Source organism: Protopterus annectens, chromosome 8.part1 (assembly GCF_019279795.1).
Source record: "Protopterus annectens isolate FY-2018-M chromosome 8.part1, PAN1.0, whole genome shotgun sequence".
In the NCBI taxonomy this organism is placed as follows: Eukaryota; Metazoa; Chordata; order Ceratodontiformes; family Protopteridae; genus Protopterus; species Protopterus annectens.
In genome coordinates this window covers 406,005,615-406,027,157 of record NC_056742.1, presented here as the reverse complement: position 1 = coordinate 406,027,157, position 21,543 = coordinate 406,005,615, and the positions used below count along the sequence as shown (strand labels likewise).

The window sequence follows — 21,543 nt, the reverse complement described above, 5'->3', positions numbered from 1 at the left end:
TTTAAGAGCAAGTGTGCAACTTTGTATTCTCTTAGAGGCACTCTGGCTGTCATGATCTTGCTCTGATTTGAATGACTTGGTGGTTAACATTTTCGGTTTAGTAGTGTAACAATTGACCTAGAACTCTAATTTCTTTAGCTGCAGATAGCATGAATTCAAACTTGTACCTTTTTAAAATTAATGATTTTTATTTTTCCTTTTATAGTATTAGTCCATACAAACCATTTCAGAAGGCCCCGTATCCCGTGAGAGAAGGTGATTATGCACAGGAAGACAACAGGTAAAAACTGTAGTTTAATCCTTTTCTGAGAAGTGCCATTTAATCAACTTTTTTTAGGTGGTAACATTGTCCAAGCTTACAGGTCTGCAAGTCTTTCTTCCTGTTTGGTAGAAACTGCACTTTAGTACAGGTTAGCTCGCTAACTGGTACCTTGAATAATGGCCTGTATAGCTTGTCTAGACGCAGTAAATTTTATATGGATATATCTTTGAAGAGTCACCTTGTTTCCAGTTAGGTGAACAGTTACGAATAACTGGGGTGTTGGGTGTAGTAATGGGATTTGAATTTGCAACCCATGTCACTTGGCTATGTACTTGTAAGTAGTCCTGTTACAAAATTGCTGGTATGCTAAAATTACGGCTAAGCTTTGCAGTGGTATTGAAGGTCTGGCTAGTCACTGCTTTGTACTTTTTGGTGGGGTCTTCATGGTTTGTTGTGCCTACCTGGCTTGGTATTTCCTTATCCAAGGTAGCCCCCTCAGCTTTCTGCTGACGAGTCCTGTGATCGAATAGTCTCCTCCTTTCCAGTGTGTCTGTGATGTCGCTTTATTTCACTTGGACATGTGGTATTGTTAGTGGGTCCTTCTGTAAAACTTTTGTTTGTCTTAAGGGGTAATTAAAATTCATAGTGGCTCTTGAATTGTATAAATTTAAGTATTCATAAGGTTGGATTTGGCTCTTGGCATGTCAGAACCATGTGTATTGAGGCTGACTCCTTCCCTCTTATTGCAGTAGGAATGTTTGGGTGAGTGTGCTGTTTGAGCTTGTAGATTTTACTTTGTGAAGTACAGAAACCTGTCATGTAAGTCTTAATTCATGTTTTAACTTTTTCCTCTCTAAGCTTTGAAGAGCTCTTTGGACAGCGTGCTGATTATTCTGGTGGAGACGATTATTATGAACGTTATCAGTATCAAAGTAAGTACAAGTTTGTATTCACCTTGAACTGTTGGGCAGAAGAACAGGCATTGTGTGGTTGGGGGTGTAGTATTTCATGAGTTGTAAGTATGGTTTCAGGTTTCCCTTTTAGATTATTCCTTTACTGAGACTTATTTTTTTCCAGATTAGAATGAAATTCATGTTTAGAAAATTTCTCACTGTTTGGGTGTGTAAATCTGCAGCTGTTTTTCCTTGTATCCTGTTTTTCTTTCTGCAGCTGTTTTTATACATTTACCCATCTTCTCTGACTTGAGTATTTGTTCAAACCTTGCATTTAAACTGTAATGCTCATGTTCAATAACTTGTCTCTGTCTTTGAATCTCAACATACGTTTTCATGTTAAGCACTTTTTTTTGTGTTGCCAGTGTTTCTTACCAGAGCTGATGCTTGTGGCACTAATTGTTTGAGCTTCTTGAAGATATAAAACATAAATTCTCCCTTGAACAAGGAAATTTGTACTTTCTGCATCAGCGGTACTTTAAGTGGGATGGATCAAATGGTGACATATTTTTAACTTTCTTCCTTTGTTCTCAATAAGCAATTTTAAGCAGCTGAGGAGTTGTCAAATGGGAGTTACAGCACTGGCAAGGTTGTGCTTAGACTGCTCTAGTCTGCCTGACTTTGTTTAGGCTGCTTCTCCATTGCTGTGGCTTCATTTTCAGTTGTGGACAAGAAACTAATTTCATATGCATTTCAGTGGAGTATGCTTTTGGTAGTTGGATCCCCTCCCTTCAGGGGATTTTACCTTGCCAATGAAAAAGTCTTGTTCCTCTCATTTGCAGCAAATGCTTGAGCAGGGAATTATGCCAGATGGACAAAAAGGCTTATCTCCTTTCAAATAAAGGATATTGAAGGCCTGTGGTGAACCCTTCCTTTAATAGTTTGTCAAGATTTCAAAGTTCAAAATGCTTCCCTGTTTTCCTTCCCTCTCTATATTTAAGTAGTGATTCTCATCACATTCCTATTTGCAGACAGTTCAGACATTTTAGATGTCTTGCTGACAGTCAAGTGTCTGGCTCCAATAATTACAGGCATTCACAGCTTCCCATTTTTGGAGGATTCTTATTTTGTTGACTTGTCTAACAAGGATCTTTAGCAACTGTTGAGAAACTTCTCTGGGTTTAACTTTCAGAAATGTTCACTCCTGTATGTCTTTATTTCTGGTTTGGTTGCCAGATGCCACCTTTCTTCTCCTGAGACTTGATGATTCAAAAGAGATTTTCAGACAAAAGCCAGCTGTTTTGTTTTATAAGCAGATTTCTAAATGGGCATGGATTCTGCTTCCCCTGCCCAGACTCCACATGATTTGATTTAATTCTAGTCTGAACACATCACCTGCCCCCTTTCTTCTCAGACTTCTGTTCTGAGATTGTAGAAAAAAAAAATTTTCTGGCGAGTAGCTCCTGTGATTCCCCATAGCTGGATTGTGGAGCAGCTTCCAAAGAGGAGTGCAAGCTGTGAGCCCTCATGACAGAAGCACTTCTTGATGGTCAACATTTTGAAAGCATTCAATCTAATGGACTTATTTTACACACACACACACACACACACACACACACACACACACACACACACACACACACACACACACACACACACACAGTTAGGATTTGTGCTTGCACACTTCTACCCCAAGTATTGCAGAATCTCCATTCCCATGTTGGCTTAGTTCTTGGGATCCTTTCTGTTACTTTTATAGATTAATCTGCGTAACTTATTCTCAAAGGCCTGTGTCCAAAATCCCCAACACCCATTTCACTTGAGTTTTTTGTTTGCGCTGTGTATATAGGAGCTTTAACTGTATAGCTCTGAAATACTCCAAATCAGCTTTATCCCACTTTTGCAGTCTTCCCCCTCCCAGATAAAGTCCTTCAGCTCTTTATCGATTGCTATCCACAACAACTTCTCCAGTTGGTAAAATGGATTCAGCTCTTTATCGATTGCTATCCACAACAACTTCTCCAGTTGGTAAAATGGGACTAAAACAATCAACTGCTTGCATCTTACGATCTGTGTAAGCTACCACTTTCTCAGTTTTTTTTTTTTTTTACTTTCCTGTAGATAGGAATTTCATATATACAGATTTGCATGGAATTTCTGAAAGTTGTATTGCCTCTAATTCAGGCTTAACAAAAAAATAAAACTGCAGCTTGGCCATTCTATAAGAGCAGCAGTATATTAAAAAAAAAAAAAAAAAAAACTGTCCTGTGGCATTTGCACTGTGCGTTTGTCATACCTAGAGGCAAACAATCAGAATTGCTTCAATATGCCAGATCCATGTGGTCAGACTCAAATTGTGTATAAAATTATTTAAAAACCTGTAAGTAGTTCGTGTGGTGTTAAAATGTTTGTCTGTGGGTGTGGTTCTCCTTTAAATGATTGCTTTCTCATAGCCAGGTAAGTCCTCAACATCTCTTCCTGAGCAGTCTCCTATTCAGCCAGCCATTTCATTTAAACCTCATGATTTTTTTTGCAAGTTTAGCAGCAACTCTGAATATTTGTTTTAAAGCTTCCATTTTTTCCGGCTTTTTTGTTTGTGGTGATATGCTTAATCGGTGTTGCACTTAACTAGGTATGTGTGTAGTTGCCTTTTCCTGTAGGTTACTTTAAGTCATGTTTTGGAGGTTGCATTGCTGTTTTGAACTGCAGAACTTTCCACAGGCAGTGTTTCTTCACTTTTTTTTTAGCTCCAGGTACTATCTTTTTTTTCCTGGCATCCATGCAGTACTAAGTTTTTTTTTACTAGCTGGTTAATGAAACTTGCTCATAGCAGAAGTCTGCTGTCTTTTTCTGAGTTTGACACTGATCTGCAGCCATCTTGGTAAGTCCACAAGTGATTGAATCTTTAGCCTCTGAAGTGCCTAAAAGGCAAGTGGAAGGTACTAAGGAGGTGCACAAACTTCCTAGTAGCAATTTTCCAGTTAAAGAACCAGGCCCAAGCATTTTGAGAGTTGGTCTTGGCTTGTCTGTTATGGTATTTTGGAGGAAGTAACATGGTCATTTGCACTTTTATTTTTTTTTTTTTAAGCTCACCAAACTGGATTCCTTGTCCAGAGTCATGCAGAAAAGACTAGCATTCTCCATTGGGTCTTGGAGAAGAAAAAGTGATCTGAATGTTTAACTTGGTACAGCTGTGTAACTCGTCTGTTTTTCATTTCATATCACCAGGATGTCAATGTATAGACTCTTGGCAATATCGAGCACTTGCTTCCTTTTGTGCATTCTTTTGCCCTTCGATTAATCAACAGTGGAGAATGAAATCTAGACTCGCTGGAGCCAGTCTTATTGCGACGTTTTTGCCTGAAGTGCAGCAGTTACTATGCTTGATCTTCTGCAGGGACAGGCACCAGCTTTGATCTAGAATTGGTCCCCTGGTAGTCTCTGTGCATTTCCTCTAATTTGCAGGATCCCATCAGAAAGCCATAAGGGTTAAGGCCAAAGTGATTGTCTTTGCCCCATACTGTTCACGACAGGTGTGGTTCCCATGTCTCTGGTCTCCACTGCTCAATCCACCCTGGACTCTGGCCCTCAGGCTTTACCCTACCTTCTCCTGCTGGACTTGCATTCCATCATGTTAACCACTTGGTTACTTCTAGTAATGGCCAGGGGTGCCAGTGAAGCCAGGTTTACTGGAAAAAGTTCGTATTCCAGTGTGTCAAAAATCTAGCACTGAAGTGTATCAAAGCAAATAGGAAAATTTCTGTCTTCACCCAGGGTGTTGTGGAAAGGTTAAATCCTCTCTGCTCGCTTTCCCTTTTATTCTATGGGAAGCTTGGTGATGGTCACTTGAGAGCTTTAGGTTTGGAAATTCTCTTACATGTAAACTACTTTTGTTTTTCATAAAGGTACAGTTAGTCCCTCTGTCATTTCTAAGGTGGCATCAGCCCAACATAAATCAAGCCATCTTTTCCTGTATTCTTTCCAAAATACTAACTGGATGTGCACAGCACCTAACTGGCATTCATGTCCAACTCATTTGCACAGAGCAAGGAATTTCAGGAAGCCAGATCTATTAGTTGTATTTTTCTACATCTAGGCTGAGACCTAATTTTCAAGATCACCCTTTCAAGCTGTATACATCATGAAACATTGGGTCTAAAACTGTCGAGAGAACCTAAAGCTTGTTCCTCAAGAGCTGTGGCAACTTCAGCAGTTTGGTTATTTTCCAATTGATAAGATTTGTCCAGCTGCTATGTGGTCTGTATATAATACCTTTGTCTCGCTGTAAACAGGATGTACACTCTCTCTAGAGCTTTTCTCAAACTCGGAAAAAAATTCTTCCATATTTCCACCCGGGAAATCATGTAGGCAGGGATTCTGTCCTGGAGGCTGAATCTGATGAAAATGGACGATTGATACAAATGTACTTATGATCTGTGGTATCTGGTTCAACGTTAGTCTCTCAAATTTTCACCTAAAGCTCTGTGTGAGATTTTAAAATACACATACACGTGTATATGTGTATGCGTGCCTGTGGGTATCTGCATATGTATACATGCATGTGTATAATTGTGTATACATTTTCGTGTATTATATGCACATATACATGCATATTTATTTAAAACAAATTAAGTACAAGCCTATGCATGCATATCTATAGTGTGCATACATATCTTGTAAAGTATGTATCGTACAGTATATATGTATAGTAGTCGGAGGCCTAGGACCAAATGTTGGAAGTCGCTGAGGCAGAATCCATTCCAGAGGTTGAACCAGATGAAAAATATAACCTGGATCCAAGACTAAAATCTGCATACTTTAACCATATTGCCAAATTCCACCACATGGGGGAGGGGGTTGGCATGTCAGTGAGTGAAGGTGGTGCTAGTTTTTTTTTTTTTTAAGTGCGCTTGCGTTGAGTATGGTGTGATGTCGGTGTGATCTGTCAGTGTATCGCTTAACGGATGTGATGTGAATTTGTACATTAATTTGTTGTACAAATGTGTTTATACAGGTGAAGAATATACAGAAGATGATCGTCGTGAGAAATTGTATCTCCAGTTCTACAAACAGATTGAGAAAGAGTATGATAAAGAGAGACCTTCAGACTGTGTCATCATCTCAATCAGCAAGCAGCAAGTGTAAGAATTTTAAAATTTAGCTTTCTTGCTGTACATGTGTTGTATATTAAAATTTGTCAGTCTAGTTTTAGTCAGATGTGCTTTAAAAGACTAAGTATATTGCAGAGTGGTGCAGAAGAGTTGCTGTAGGTGGAAAGTAAAATCCCTCATTAAGCCCCATAGAAACTGCATATTTTTTGGTTAAAGGTGGAAGGGGTCTATGGTAGTCATGGTCCTTTTCCTGAATGTTGTGGTTCCGTATGTTTGGTAAAGAAGGGTAGTTGTTGGCTCCTTGTATTGGTTGGCAGTGTATATTGCAATACTTTGTACCAGTCTGCTGGTTGAGCCTAAGTACTGAAAACTGACTCTGTGGTGCTGCATATTTGTGCATCTTTCTTTATGGGAAAAAATATATATTCTGGTAATGCTGTGAAACTGTGGTAGTTGGGATGTTTCCTGTCGAATGCACAGGAAGCCATAGGCTCCATTCTCCTCCTCTTCTAGAGTTATTGTTCACTGGTGTTGGTTCTGACTTTTTAATTTAAACAGGGTCTTGCTTATTAAAGAAATCCATATAGCTGTTCTTGAATTAGCACGCGAGTTGTGCCCAGTTGGTGTTGCAATGTTAACAGGTGTGTTGGTTAACGGTGATGGGTAGGTGTGCTGGGCAGAAGTATGTTTTGGAACAGAGGATATTTTCTGGTGGCTTTATGAAGGGAGATGCCCTTGGAAAAGGTTTCTTTTGGTTGTAATTGGAGGACCTTTCTTAAGTTTTAAGGTCTGGTAAGGATTTGCCTCATGAACAAAGCTTAACTTAAGGACTTGGCTAAGGCATATTAATGATGTGCAACTTCCAGTCATCAAAACCCATGTCTACATATTCTAGCTAATGGAAAACCAAAAGTTCCCATACTTGCATGGTAAGTTCCCATACTTGCATGGTTTTGCCACATGGACTAGTGCGCACTGGGGTAACCACTGCACATACACAGAAGTGGGCAAAACAGCTTGTTAATGTGTTAACAGTCCCCTGGTTGCCCCTGTCTAGTATGCTTACTGATGGGCGTTTAGAAGGCATGGAACTGGACATGAAACTTATGTACATTTTTATCCCCGTTTTCTCTTCCAAGTATTGGAAATTAAAATATCCTGGCAGTGCATTCTAGGGCTTGCTGTTACTGACAGTCTTAAGCACCTGCCCATTTTGGGGATTGAAGTAGTGTTTAAACACAAGTGATAATTGGGGACATTTTTGTTTTTAATGGCTGCCACTGTGCCCAGTAGGAAAGGCATTGGTGTCTGCACTGGAGGTGAACTGGCAGTGGGCAGTTGGACCGCAATGGTATCTGTGTTAGTGGCGTGACAATACACCAGTTAGTCTGATTTTTTTTTTTAAATTTGCATTACAGGGGCTTTGTGGTTGCTGGGAATTTACCAGTGTAGAAATGATATGGTTGAACTTGATAGTGGAGAAGAATTGCAGCAACATTGTGCAGGTGTATTGAATATACTTGAGAATTCTGACACTGGGAGTACAGAACCACGTGGGGTCCTACAGAGTTGCTGCCTTGCATCACACATAATTTACTTAAATGTGTGGAGTCTTAACATATAAGCTGCTGATCATCCTGGCAGTTTTGGTGCTTGTTTTGTCTTGGTGAGAAATTCTTTAGTCATGGATTTATTTGCCCAAGACAAGAATGCTTGATCTCTAACCAGCTTTGTAAGACTTGGATTGTCCTTCATAGGGCCTTTGTAGGGAAGATGCTGTTGTCTGAAAACAGCTGCATCTTAGTTTCTGGCCCCACTAGCTTTCAGCCCTGTAGTGTATTATGATTGTATATTTATTGTTACAAGATTGTAAAGTGGGACCAATTACCATGGCTATCTTTTTGCAGTGTCATTCTACCACGAGTCTGGGATATATTTCTCCATTTGAAACCCGGGGAAAATGCAGGGCTTTTTATTGCCGCAATAAGTGGTGTAGCAAAACTTAATTTCTAATACTTGCATGATGTATTCCCTTTGAGTCTACCATTCTCTTGTCCAGAAAGCTGCTCGTGGGGTGGATTAGTGTTGCCAGTCTAGTACAAAGTAGCATCTGGTTGTTACCCTCTCAAACCCTACTTGAAATGGTTTTGGATCAGGCACGCCTTTGATATCCCAGAGACCTGCTTTCTGACATTTGTTTCTACATTAGTGTATAACTATTGGCTAGTGCAGGGAAAGCCACTATTGTGACTGGCTTAAAGAGGAGTGCACCTGCAAGTAAGATGTGATTTAACTGAAGCTGGCATACCTGCTAGCTGCCAAGTGGAACAGTCTGTAGCATCTCTTTTGCAGGCAGTTAGTGGATTAGGACTTCTGCTGCTCCCTATGGACTTGGGAGTATGAATTGAAATATTAGCACTGAATACAATTGGTTTCTGTCAGCAGTTAATATATTTACCCCTGTTAAATTCCCCCCAATGCTTGTGAAAGCTTGGTAAAGAAGCAAGCCTTCTGTCATATCTATATCTAGACATATCTATATCTAGACCGAACACCTCTTGGCAGCTAGTCAGTCATCTTAATTTGACATTTCAGTAAATGCTACTTAACAAAGGGTCAGTGTTGGAAAGTTCCCCTTTCAGCATCTAGTTTTGATTTCCAAACTGGTAATACTGACCTGACAAATTCCCCTTACAATCCATTGTGCAGCTCCTTGATCCTCGCCCTTTTTAAGATTAATCGGTAAATGGAGCCTGGATGTTTCTGACCTAGCTCTATTGGAGGGGACGTGGGGTTAGTGTCAAGGAGTATATGGTTGAGACTGCCTCATAATTGGAGTGGTCATATGACACACTGGCGTTATCCTCGCCAGTAGGAAAGTCTTCAAGCAGTACTGGGCGCTTACATGCCCATTCAAAGTCTTAACTGGGAGAAAATTTATCTTCCAGTAAGAGACCCTAATTGGCTTCAATCCTCTAATGCTTCCAGTTTCAAGAACCAAAGTTTGGGGTAAATGTCTTTGGTATTATAAAAGTCCCACAGGCATGGCTTGAACTGCACTTGTTTCGTTTTCTTTGGGTGGGGTGATGTCTAATCTCTTCAGTGTCAAATATTAGAGGATCCATTTGCCCACTGCCCTTTGCCATACCCTTAAAACAGTAAGGGAGACTCTATCTCCTAGTTAGACCATGGCATCTCAGTAGTGGCCCCCCCCCAACAATCTGAAAGGGTTTAATATGTTGGTTCTTGGAGTCAATTTGTCTGTTCTGATATGTCCAGAAGGTCATTTTTCTGAGCTGGGGATCTGTGGTGACTTTATACACTAGGGCAGCATTTCCCCTGTTTTAAGTTTCTGGGGGTGTGGGGGGCTGTATTGCAGATAACTTGTCAGTGTGATTTTTTTTTTTTTTTTTTTTGTTGTTGGATTGTGCCCCCCACCCCACCCCCCCGGGTTAGCAGTTAAATGCTTTGATCTTTGGATGGGTTCAGAAGGGCTCTGTGCTCTTAGTTTCCGATCACCCTTGGAGTTGCAGTGCTCCAGGTAATCCTTTTTCAGCAGTTAACAGTATCGTTTATAGAAACTATTGTGGTGTGTACTCGATTGACTGAAATGTGATTTACAGTAGGCATTTTAGTTTTATGTCCCTAGTAGAACATTTGTTCTTGGTAGTGAATGTCTACAATAAAACATTGGGTTGCTTTCTGCCCAGATGCTGAATATTAATTACTTTGCCATGTGTCAAGCAGGGTTTGGGAGGGGCTTGCTACTGCGGATCTAGTACAGTCTTCAATATCACCGGGCCCTGTTAGGGATATGCAAGGTTTTTTTGCTTTTAAGATGGATATTCTAAGAGGGTTGTACGTAATGTAGTTATGCTTTTCCTGTTTAGACTGGAGTCTTAATTTGGCTAACTTGGGTGCATAAGATGCATTTAAATGAGCAGTATCCACAATCAGACTAGGAAAGTCAGTGCTTTGAGACTATGCCAGATTTAGTAGACTGCTGAAATGTGCTTGTTCTGACTATAAGAACACAGTGTAGGCTGCGCATCTGTTGTGTAGTTCAAGATATTGCTACTTGGTTTGTGTTTTCTTGGCCACTTAAGATGCTGTGGTGTGCTACATTTTTCACATCCGGTTTACTTTGAAGCCATTGTTTTTAGAAAAAGTGGGTATTAATAGCAGGGATTGAACCTGAAACCTCTTCAGTCTCTTCTGCAAAATGTTGGATGAGGCAGGTGTTTTCACTAAACCCCGATGCAGCGTATGTAGCCAAGAAGTCAAGGGTTCTCATTTAGGGAAGAAATTGCATAAAATTTTATTTAGATGGTACAAAGCATTGAAAACTGCAACAGGAATGTGTAAATTTAGTTTGCTATTTAGGGATTTCGGGATTTCAAAAAAAGCAGCTTACTTTTAATTACAAAGGATCAATTTTTCTAAAAAAAAAAAAAAAAAAAATAGTTCCATAAGTGTGCACGATTGTAGACTTGAGGTTCGTGGTTTAGTTGCATTGTATTTAAGTACTGCATTTAGAATTCATTTTAATGTAGTATACTAATGAACTAATTTACATACAAGATTAATGTATAGATAAAAACAAATAAGTTGCATGCCTACAGTAATTGAGAGCTGTAGTCTTGTTTAGCTTAAGTACTGTGATTGCTTAAATTATTAAACTTAAATTTCACTTTTTGAACTCTGACATAAAGGTTCTTGACTAACTAGAATTAAATGCAAGGCTAATAGGATTAATGCCTCTTAAAATTCTGAATCAAAAATCTAGGGTTATTTAAACTTTCACTGATTCTGCCCATTCTGGTTACAAGTAGAGATTTAACAAAAAGGTTCCTGGTCAGAAATGAGGCATCTTTCTGTAGCAGCAACAACATTTTTGCAGTCTGCCCACCACCATCAAAAAAAATCCATAGTAACAAATACTTAATTCTTGTAGCCCCAATTTCTAACTCTTGGCTGTTGTATCTAGTTTCACTCTTCCAAATCTCTTGTCTCTGCATTGTAGCTGATTTAATTTCTTCCCAGAGGCATTCTTAGTGAAAGCAATCATCTGGCTTTCTCTCCATTCGTAATACTAGTTGAAATAGTGTGAGCTGGGGTGTGTGTGCAAAAATGCAAAGTTGTGGTTTGGACTGAGGTATAGCAGGTTAATGGAACGTAGGTCACTTGAAATGGGTGTAGTTTTGTTTTGTGTGTGTTTTTTTTTTTTTTTTTATCTTTTTTTAGCTGAGGTAGATGACAAGGAAGTGGTTGCCCTTGAGCCTGTATTTGCTTTTTAAGCTGAAATGCAAGGCCTCTGGTAACTCATGACAAATGTAACTTTTTAGTGGTGTAGAAGTTCAGTTCTGATGCAGATTTGTATAATTGCCTTTTAAGGTTTGGGTTTACAATGTGAGACTGCAATTTTCATATGGGATAGACCAAGTCTGAGGGTGTAATGATAGCATCTTCCCTAGTTATGGGTAGCCAGAATATGTAAAAATAAATAAATAAACCCTTCCCACCCCCTCCCCCAAAAAAGTGATTTAAACTTGTGGCATAAAAATCGTAGTTGCTATGAAACTTGAATCGGTAATGTAAAGTACCTCAGTCGAACAGTTGACAATGCCATTTGGCAATAATACTAGCCAACCAATGTAACATAAATTGGTCAGGATAATCTATGAATATTCTTACTCTAAATGTCATCAAAACCTTATTTATTATAGTTGTTCATGTGGGGCAGTTTCTTAAATGTTCCCCAGAAATGGATTGCTGTATTTCTACCAACAGCTTTTAAAAATTACTTCAGGAACTACCACCCAGTGCTGCGGTAGCATTGTCGCCTCATAGTAAGACGCTGTCCGGTTAGATTCTCAGAGCGTCTTCTGCGTGGAGACATGCGTGAATGGGCGTACCTTCGTTGAAGGTTTTGTCAGGCCTGGCAAGCCGGTACATAAAAATCAACTGCCAATCATTAGTGGACCGGAGTTCCGCTGTGGCGACCCCTAACCGGGAAAAGCCGAAGGACACAAACTTGGTAGGCTTTGTTGGTCTGCCCCACTTAACGTGAAACATTTTGAGCATTTTATGACCTTTGTAAACTTGCTTCCTTTAACATTTTACAGTCAGAACAGATTTAAATCCTGGTTCCAAGCAAATTGGAGGGGCAAAAACTGGTTTCTTTATACGTACACAAAAAAAAAAAAAAAAAAAAAACTGCAGATTAAAATCTCCCTGGACTAACATGATGTGAATAAAGTTCTGTTGTCCACACTAAAGTTTAGATTTGGATGCGTTACTCATTTTAATTAAAATTTCAGTTTTGAACAGGTGGAGGGAATGCTTTATCTATATTTTTCCCTGTTCTAGTTGGGGAAGAACCCTGCAGAAATGGTCTTGTCTTTTTCGTAGTGTGTAATCCCATTTTAGACCCATACCTGACATGCTAGGGTTGACTGTGTCAACTAAAGCAGTTTGTACAAAGTCGTAATTAAACATTTTATAGAATTCAATACTTAACACTGCGTAAGTCTATGCTTCCATTATTTTTTATTTGCAAAATAACCAGACCTTTTCTTTTCTTTAAGGGAATATGCAAAAATGATAGGCCATCGTTTGCAGGACCTTGGCCTTTCAGTGGAAATGATCTACCTTAACTCAGAGTCTGTTCTCACCCGTGCACTCCAAGAAGTAAAAAATGATGGTTCCTTATTTTGTATTCTCGTCGAGCAATCAAATGTAGCGCTTTCTTCTTGCACCGTAATCATACTTCATGAGTCTATCAAAAGTAAGTTTAGTGTCTTTCCGAAATTTCAAGCAGACCATCACAAAATGCACATCCAGTTTTCTTTTTAACACTTTTTTTTTTAAAGATCACATGTGTGTCGGTGGCAGATTGATTTATATTTACATAAAAACTGGAGGTACATACATCCTTTTTGCAAAATTCTGCATATAGTTCCAACTTTAGCATATGTAACTGTGACCAGGGAATGGGTGTTCTGGATTACTGGAAGACCTGTATCGTTTTGTTTCATAATACTTTATTGTAGTAGGACTCAAAATTATAGAGATTTTAGAAGCACTCCTAATTTCTTTCCTTTGATCCGGAAATTCCACTTTAGATCATACAACATTTAACACTTGTCTCAACACCACACGAACAGCCTCTTTTTTGTTTTTGTTTTTTAATAAAGGCATCAGTCTTCTCACTTGCGGTTTGTATGCACCTTCACTTGCTCACTTTCTGTCCGATTTCTTAGGATTACACAGTTCCAAAACAAATTGTCGTTTTTGCAATTAAGACTTCAGTGAGCAGAGACTGTTTAATGATCATTAAATAAACCCAGTTATTTACACAGCACATTCACATCTTGTTTTAAAGTTACATGTGTAACTTTTGCGTATGCTTGTAGAACTTGTTCTGACATTTTTTCCCTTTCCCCAGGAAGTACCTTTTTATGGGCAGCATATTTCTGTAAAATGGCCTGGGTTCAGAAGTGAGCACAAGCTGTCAGGACTGCTGTGCAAGAAAAGGTCGTGCTGCTTACCACTAAGACTGCGCTAGTGTTTTACACCACATTCTGCACATGGATTCTTTGCACTGGTCTGTCATGGTAGTAAATTTTCTGTGGAAACACTATATTTTACAAAGCAGCTTTTTTACGGTGGCAAAAACTTGTAAGATGGTTGGTTGAATATTTCTAAACTGATTCAAAACACAAGTGATTTAACTTGTGGGGATGTGGTATGGTTAAATTAATTTTGCTTATATGAAGCAGTTTTAATAAGGATTAATATGTTTTGGGCATGTTTACAAAACTGTTGGGGTGCACTGGTCTGAGGAACATGAGCATCTTTAGCAAGATGTTTCTATAGTTTGGATATGGGCATTTGCCTGCTCTGGGCCATTTAAGAACTTTTTCTTTCAAGTAAGACATCTCCTTTCCTGTACCATATATATCCTTAGGATACCTGGAGGAGTGTCCAGCTTGACACCCTGTCTCAGTCTTGCTAGTTTAAGCCTTCTGCTATAGGCTTCCTAGTTTTGAGGCTTGCAGCACAAGTTTCTGGTCTGGATGGAAGGATTCATGTGTGCCTACCCTTTCTGCATGTCCCCTGGATAACTCAGTGTATTAAGGAATTAATGCAGATTGTCCCAGATAACTTTGGATTTCTCATCCTGTCCTGATACCACTGGTATGCCCTCTTTTGTGATGCAACATCTAAGGAAGCTGTAGCTCCTCCTTACTAAACTCCCTGCTGCTATATCCTCTGTGTTGCAGACACTTGGGCAACAGTATCTCCAAACAGCTCAAGCATTGGAAAGATTTTTTTTTAGTCTAACAACTTTTCTTGTCCAACTTTCCCCCTTTTGCTTTCCACCGTACCAGTCATGTCTTGACTGCAGAATTTCTGAGAACTGGTCAGGTTTCAAGCAAAGGCTGAAGGATGGCAAGCTCTCTGCAGGATCCCCACAAATTTGATTTTGTTTAATGATGGCACTCCTCTAACGACTGCAGTATATAAGTTGGGTGTGTTTTTTTTTCCAGAGTACTTGCAAAAGTGTATAAATTTAAGTTTAGGGGCTTTCTCCTTCCCAGCTCTGTACTGACTGGTACTGCACTTTATGGAGTATCTGCCCATCTTTGACTCCTAAGACTCTTCAAAAACTTCCCTCATTCTAGAAAAAAAGGTGCTTGCTACCATGGCACTTACTAAGCTGGCCTCTTTCCTTACAAGAGTCCTCTTGCACTGTAGAGGATTTGGAGCTGAGACCATAGGCAGCTTTTCATTGGAGGAGGAATATCCAAGGTGATATGGGACCACTATTGTCTTCTGTCTGTTATTACGGGTTCCATAGGTGCAACTTCAGTATGGTTTAGTCTCTGCCCTGGTGGTTGCTACTGCAGGCGAAGTTCCACTGATTACTCAACTCATTCCTCCTAGAGGCCAGGTTTCTGCACTGGCAGCACTGGAATCTGTACTAGCTGTTATGCCAACTACTTCAGTTTAGATCTGTTGCAACTTGTACTTTGACCTAATGACCCAGTGACAATTTGAGTTAACCAGGCAATGGGCGCTTTGGCATTTTTAGCACAGATGGCTTTGTCGTTCTTTGGAGCACTCTGCGTGCAATGCTTTTGTAACTGAAGGTTCGTGTCTAGACCCAGTCACCAGAGACCTTGCTGCCAGTGGCCAGGGTAGCTTAATTGACAGCAGTGCTGACCTACCTTGTCCTCTTGTGGCCCAGAACAATTCTGTTAACTCCACAGCAAAGGGAGTATCACCAGACATAGCCCATTCTCAGGAAGTTTGATAGTACTTCATATCTCCAGAGGAGTTGCACTGGAAAGGGACCTGTTTCCATAGTGGTCCCTGCATTCATCAAGGAGGACCTTCTCTAAAGGATGCTCAAGCTGGCTGATTCTAGGATGAGCGGATGCATTAGGGAAATGGGTCTGTCTCTCTGGTATGCTCTGTATTTAGAGCATTGAACTGTATTGTCTACATCGCTTGGTTTGCGAGATTGCAAGCAAAGAAATTTGAAAATGTTGCTATTAGGAGGTTGGCTGGTGACAACAGGACAATGAGCATCGTATACAGCGCAGCAGGGGTGCTATGAGAAGACGAGATGGATCTTTATGAATTTCCAGATCGCTTTGAGTCTTTCGTTAAAGCTTACCTTCGACAGTAATAGACCATTTTGGGCCACATAATGAGCAGCAGGGCAGTAGCCTTAAATCCTCCATGGCAAAGGACATTTCAATTTAACCAAAAGGGGCTAAGGAAGTTGCGCTCCTGAAAAATCTGCACCCCTAGCATAGATGGCAAACAAGACTTTGTGTGGTATGTGTTTTTTTTTTTTTAGCAGAATGAACTAGTCTGGACACCACCTCAGTAGTGGTCTCTCCCACCAGGGGGGTGGGGGATATTTTGTTCCTATGATCCCTGAAGGTTTGTTCCTGTTTTGTCAGAGTGGGAGTGATTTTTCTTGAGCTTCTTATCCAGATGCTACTTTATTCCTCTTGTTTTTGATGCTCCCAGCCAAGATTTTGCAACCCTCGTCATTGCAACTCAGACAAAGGGAAGCAGCTTTAAAGGGAGGTCATGAGCATTCTTTGAGGACCGTACAAGAGGGTTCCACCAGACACGAGGATCTAGGTTTTACTCCAGATTCTCTTGACTACCCCAAAAGACCTCGCAATCACTTTTTATAAAGAAGTCTTTCCGTCTACTGCCATGCCTTCTGGCAAGGGACTGGATGTGCTGTCTTCAGGATGTCCATAATGGACAAAGCATCAAATATTTCTCCTCAAGGCTTTTACTAGTAGTAATCAGTTCTAAACTTTGGTCCGGAGTGTTGGCACTAAATTAGAACTCTTAATCGATGTAGCAACTCTCTGGTGGGGAAGGGGCACTTTGACAAGACCGTACAAGCTTTGTGAACCACGGAAGAGGCATATTTTCATATAAATGTACTTTAGATTAGAGCAGTTGCCCTTTTGTTGCAAGCAAACAATGTGTTCCCTAAAAGTGAAATTTTTATACACTCAACATGGCGGTAGTGTAGTAAACCTATGAGGAGCAATCTTCGTTCCATGAACTTTTTTTTTTTTTAGGGTATTGACCATTTCAGTGTCCCCTAGGCTCTAGATACTGTCTTGACTCCCTGTGTGGCAAAGGCCTATGTGGCCTCTGACCAGTTTGTAGACCGCCTCACTTGCACTCAAGCCAAGACCTTGACAGTGTGGTCGTCACTATGCGTACTTCTAGAAGTCCTAGCTGGGGGGGGGGGGGTGTTGGCATTACCTACTTCAAGAAGATGAAGTGGACTACATTAAAGTTGCTGCTGCCCACAAAGGCCATAAAATTTAACACACATTTTAGTCTTCCAATCTATGCCAACATTACCTGCCTGGGCCCAGTCTCCTTTACTCACAGGGTGTCTTATTTTGGCTTATGCATGTTCTGGATTATATAACCAGATCCCGCTCCTGGAATCTACCATAAATGTGAGACCCTTCCCCCATATAACTCCTGAAACTCTTCCTCTGATTTTGAGGAGGACTTGGCCAGTGTGGCTTATGAGCTCTGGGAGGGCATAGAGAGGTGCTCTGACTTGTAGCTTCTCCCTGCTGTGGCCTTTGAACTAGTTTGCGTGGTAGGGAAGGTCTAAAATTATTTCTAGCATAATGTTGACATTTGTGGATGGGGTTGATTGGGGGGGGGGATAACTAGTTATCCTTGTCCCTATTTTTTGTCCACATTTTAAAACTTTGCCTGATCTTTAATCCACCCCTTTGATAATCACCTTGGCACAGAATTCAAAAAGCTCTTTGCTTAAAAAGCTGCACACATGTGTAACGTATCGAATAGACCCTTAAATGTGGATCCCAGCTTCATTTTGTTTCAAATTTTCTAGAATGGCATCCTCTCAAACAAGTGAAATAGGCCGCTGGTAGAACCACAAGGTTATTTTGGGTTTATAAAAAAAGAAAAGGGGGGGTTAGTGGGAATCTGTCCAGACTTCTAGCAGGGGTTCAGTCTGTGTGGATGTTTACGCACAAAATCTAGGATTTTGACTGGACTGGCCTGGAAATGGCTTATATTTTCTTTAATTCGTATAACTCCTTGACCCCCCCCCCCCAATTGAAGTGTCCCTTCATCCTTATAAGTAACAGTGGCACAGCGTTGCAGGTCCACAGAAGAAGTTTTTATTAATACAAAGACATGAGGTTAAGCCCTTTCATCAAGTAACTTGACTTCATCAGTTCTGATTAAGTCAATTTACTTAATGAAAGCGCTTAACCTCATGTCTTTGTATTAATAAAAAAAACTTTTCTGTGTACCTGCAACACTGTGCTACTTTTGGTTATTTGGTTTACTTCGAGCACATTGTGCACAGTTTGTGTGGATCCTTATTACCTACCCTAAGACCGTCCAAGTGAGGTCCGAGGGGGTGTCTTCAAACTCTGAATCCACATAGGAAGTAGGAGAAAACCTTGTACCTTCTCTCCCAAGCAAACCAAAATGAGCTTCAGTAGAGGTAGGCCTGAGAGGGCTCTACCCCAGAGGCACAGCGGAGTCTAAGCAATTCCCTTATCTCGCCCAGAACACCCCCCCCCCCACCTCCCTAGAAAGAATTAGGTTATCCTTAACTTTATCTTTATGGAAAGATTGTCTGGTTTGTGAAGATGTCCTTCAAGGATGCATCTGCAGTCCTAACAAATGGGTTGTCCTGCCTCAGGCAGCCCTTCGGTCGGCCGGATTCCAAAGTCTGGGTCTGGCCTCGGCTGATGTCGCACTTCACCCGACGTCATCGCTGCTGGGGTATAAAGGCATCAGCCAACGCCATTTTCCTCTGTCTTTCTTGCCGCGCGGTGCCCGAAGCAGAAGCTGTTCGCAAGTGCCGGTCGGTCAGATCCAGAGGTTTCTACTACCGAAGACTTCTAAAAAAGCTAAGTACCCCGTTGGGGGCTCTTTCTTGCCTCAGCCGATGTCAGAAAAAGTAAATAATTTAACTTGTGGGAAACAAATACCTCATAAGGATTTCCACTCTTACTGCCTTCCTTGCTTAGGGCCCAGACCACGGCGTATCAGCTTGTTTAGCCTGTGCTTCCTTCAACCGGACGCTTGGATGTCGGTCGGAGTTTGCAGAAGAGTTTTTTGGTCCCGCATGGTCCCCCAAAAAACTGCAACTGGTTTTTGCTGAGGTAAGACCTCTTATCACAAGGGTCTGTAGAACTGGTACCAAAAGTAAGGCAGGGCCAGAATTTTACTGAATTGTTCTTGGGAGAAAAATATACTGAAGAGACCCCTTCTAGTCTTGTCAAGGCTATAATGGACCACATTCATAGCTTGCTAGTGGGAATTTACTGTCCTCCCAGGGGCATGGTAACGTGAGACTTAAGGCCTTTGACATCTCTGTAGCTCAGGAGCACTGTCTGTTCCGGTGTATCAGTGGCAAGGTCTCCTTCAAAATTCTGTATTTTGGAAGATAAGGGTGTACACATCTACCCTTAACTGAATGGATGTACAATTCAGGCAGGAGATGGAACAAAGATCCAAACCACTAGTGTTTTCCGTAAGGTAGGACTACCCCAAAATTTTCAAAACGGCCATCTCAGCCCTTCCTCCTGGGTTACATTCTTAAGGAGAGGACTTTGAATATATAGGAGTGACGGTGATCCAATATTAATACCAGAGCAAGATTGGCAACCTCAACAGCATTTGTCGGGGTATTCTTCAGGCTACTAGATTACATGGCTTCATGCATCTTGACTGTTCTTGCTAAACAGTAAAAACTAAACCATTTTGTCTGCATCTTGTTCACTGAACAGATTCCTCTTGTCAGTGAAGTAAAGCTTCTGTAATGGAGATGTGCCTTTTAGACTACAGAGTGGTCACTAGGTATTGACCACCAGAATCCAGGTACTCATTTTGCTTGGAAGCCCACTCTGGGGAGCATGCAAGTCCAGGGTGTCTGGGAAACTAACAGTGTCAAATAGGCATATAAATGGAAAAATAATGGCAGTACTAAGTAATTTCAGCACAGCTGCTACCCAAGCCCCCTTATGATTTGGAACGACTACACCACTGTGATGCAAGTGCAAGTCCCTCTGTCTCTGCACTGGCAGTGTGGACTAGCTTTGCATGCATGGGAGCCAACACATGAACTAGGTTTTGACCCCGAAACACTGCGGCAGAACTTCTGATTAGTGGGCAGTTTAAGCATATCCCTTTTGGACCCCAACAATGGATGAAGTATTTCTAGGGCTGTACCAGGAATAAAACCTTGCAGGCAGCTTTATGCCAGGGTCCCACAATGTTCATTACAGGGCTTCTGCCTTCTTGTGGACAGATCTTTCTGTAATCCTTTCCTATGGTAATAAAAAACCCTGAGTGTGTGTGATAGTCTCCCAAGTAGTATTTTCTTATTCCTTAGCTTGACTGTAGAGAAACTAGTTCTGTGGCCTCCAATTGACTTTGCTCCAGGCTAAAGCTGCATCTTGCATTCAGTCTGACAGGGGTTGACTGAACTAGTACTTGTAGCATCATGGATAACTTCTAGACTGACCCGGAGGTCATTTAAAGTTTAGCCGTTTCATCCCAATGTAATACCATACAAATGTTACTGAATGTAATCTTTGGTAATTAATGGCTTCCCTTGTCCAGGATAGTTGTGGGGTACAGTCTCTGGTATGAATTTAGTGTCCCATCTACTTGTCCAGGTTCCTCCTGAGCAGTGTCATGGGGTGCTCTGTTTCACATGACTAGGTAGCCTGTTCCAAAGATGTGGCAGTCACTTAATCTGTCCGTCCACCATGTCTTAGTCGCATGCCATATTTAGGTCCCTGGAACGGGTAGCCCTAGTCCTTTTTTGGGTTACAGATGTATGCAACAAGTTCATTAGGTTTGGGTCTGAGATTGCTCTGCAAGTTCTGCTTTCTCAGAAGTCTTAACAGTTTAGTGACTAGTCAGCCTGAGTAAGGAAAGTGCTGGAGTCCCCTTTTATCTTTGTTAGAAACATCTACTGCAGGTCCTTTGTACAGTACATGACTGAACTGGCTGGCTGTACTCTATGGGCCAGATTAGTGCAGAGTATAGAAGGGTTATAACAACCTTGCTCTTGAGGTGATGCCTTTACTAATTGTGCTACATGGAAAGCTTTCTGTAGTACAGTAGACTCATGGTGCTCGAAGCCAAGGTCAGTCCACTTGTGATCCCAGCTACCTTACCACTTCCTGGGTACTTAGGGTATTGTTGCTTTGATAGTGTGACAGGTCATTGCAGATGGGAATGACTCATTCCCATCTGCACAATTACCTCAGTAATTGCACCCAATTTGCAGTCATCTGCAGATGTGGTCTGCCAAACCCCATTAGTTTTTACCTGAAAATCTTGAATGTACTAAACAGGGGGCCCAGCACTGACCCTGTGGTACCTTGCTGGTAACGGGTCTGCTGGTTGAAGTGGAGTCACCCACTTTTGATGTATGCTTGGTTTGAGCCAGTTGGCAACCCATTGTATGCTGTCATTTTCCAAAAAATCCATCCGGTTTAACGAGCCGGTTCTGCCTTTGATAAAGTTGAATTGGGTAGGATCCAGGGTTTAGAGGTCTGTCTGTCTGTGTTCCATGGCCTTGCATCTCGATCCAGACAGAATTGGAAAACCTTACACAACTGGGAAAAGGTTTTCATAGTTCTGCCTGTTCTCCACCCCCCCACCCCAATCTTCCTTCATGTGGCTTCTTCCCAAATGTCTTGAATTGCAT

At 41.1% G+C, this 21,543-nt stretch overlaps 1 protein-coding gene across 3 annotated transcripts in view; it reads left to right on the top strand.

The window, feature by feature from the left end:
* LOC122810380 (nuclear receptor coactivator 5-like) overlaps positions 1–21,543 on the top strand; it is a 177,045-nt gene that overhangs the window by 31,531 nt on the left and 123,971 nt on the right. For all 3 annotated transcript variants that reach the window (XM_044081976.1, XM_044081973.1, XM_044081974.1), the window contains 4 exons: positions 206–280; positions 1,121–1,194; positions 6,170–6,296; positions 12,854–13,053. In XM_044081976.1, coding sequence (XP_043937911.1) covers positions 206–280; positions 1,121–1,194; positions 6,170–6,296; positions 12,854–13,053 — 476 coding nt within the window. The remainder of the gene's footprint in view (positions 1–205; positions 281–1,120; positions 1,195–6,169; positions 6,297–12,853; positions 13,054–21,543) is intronic.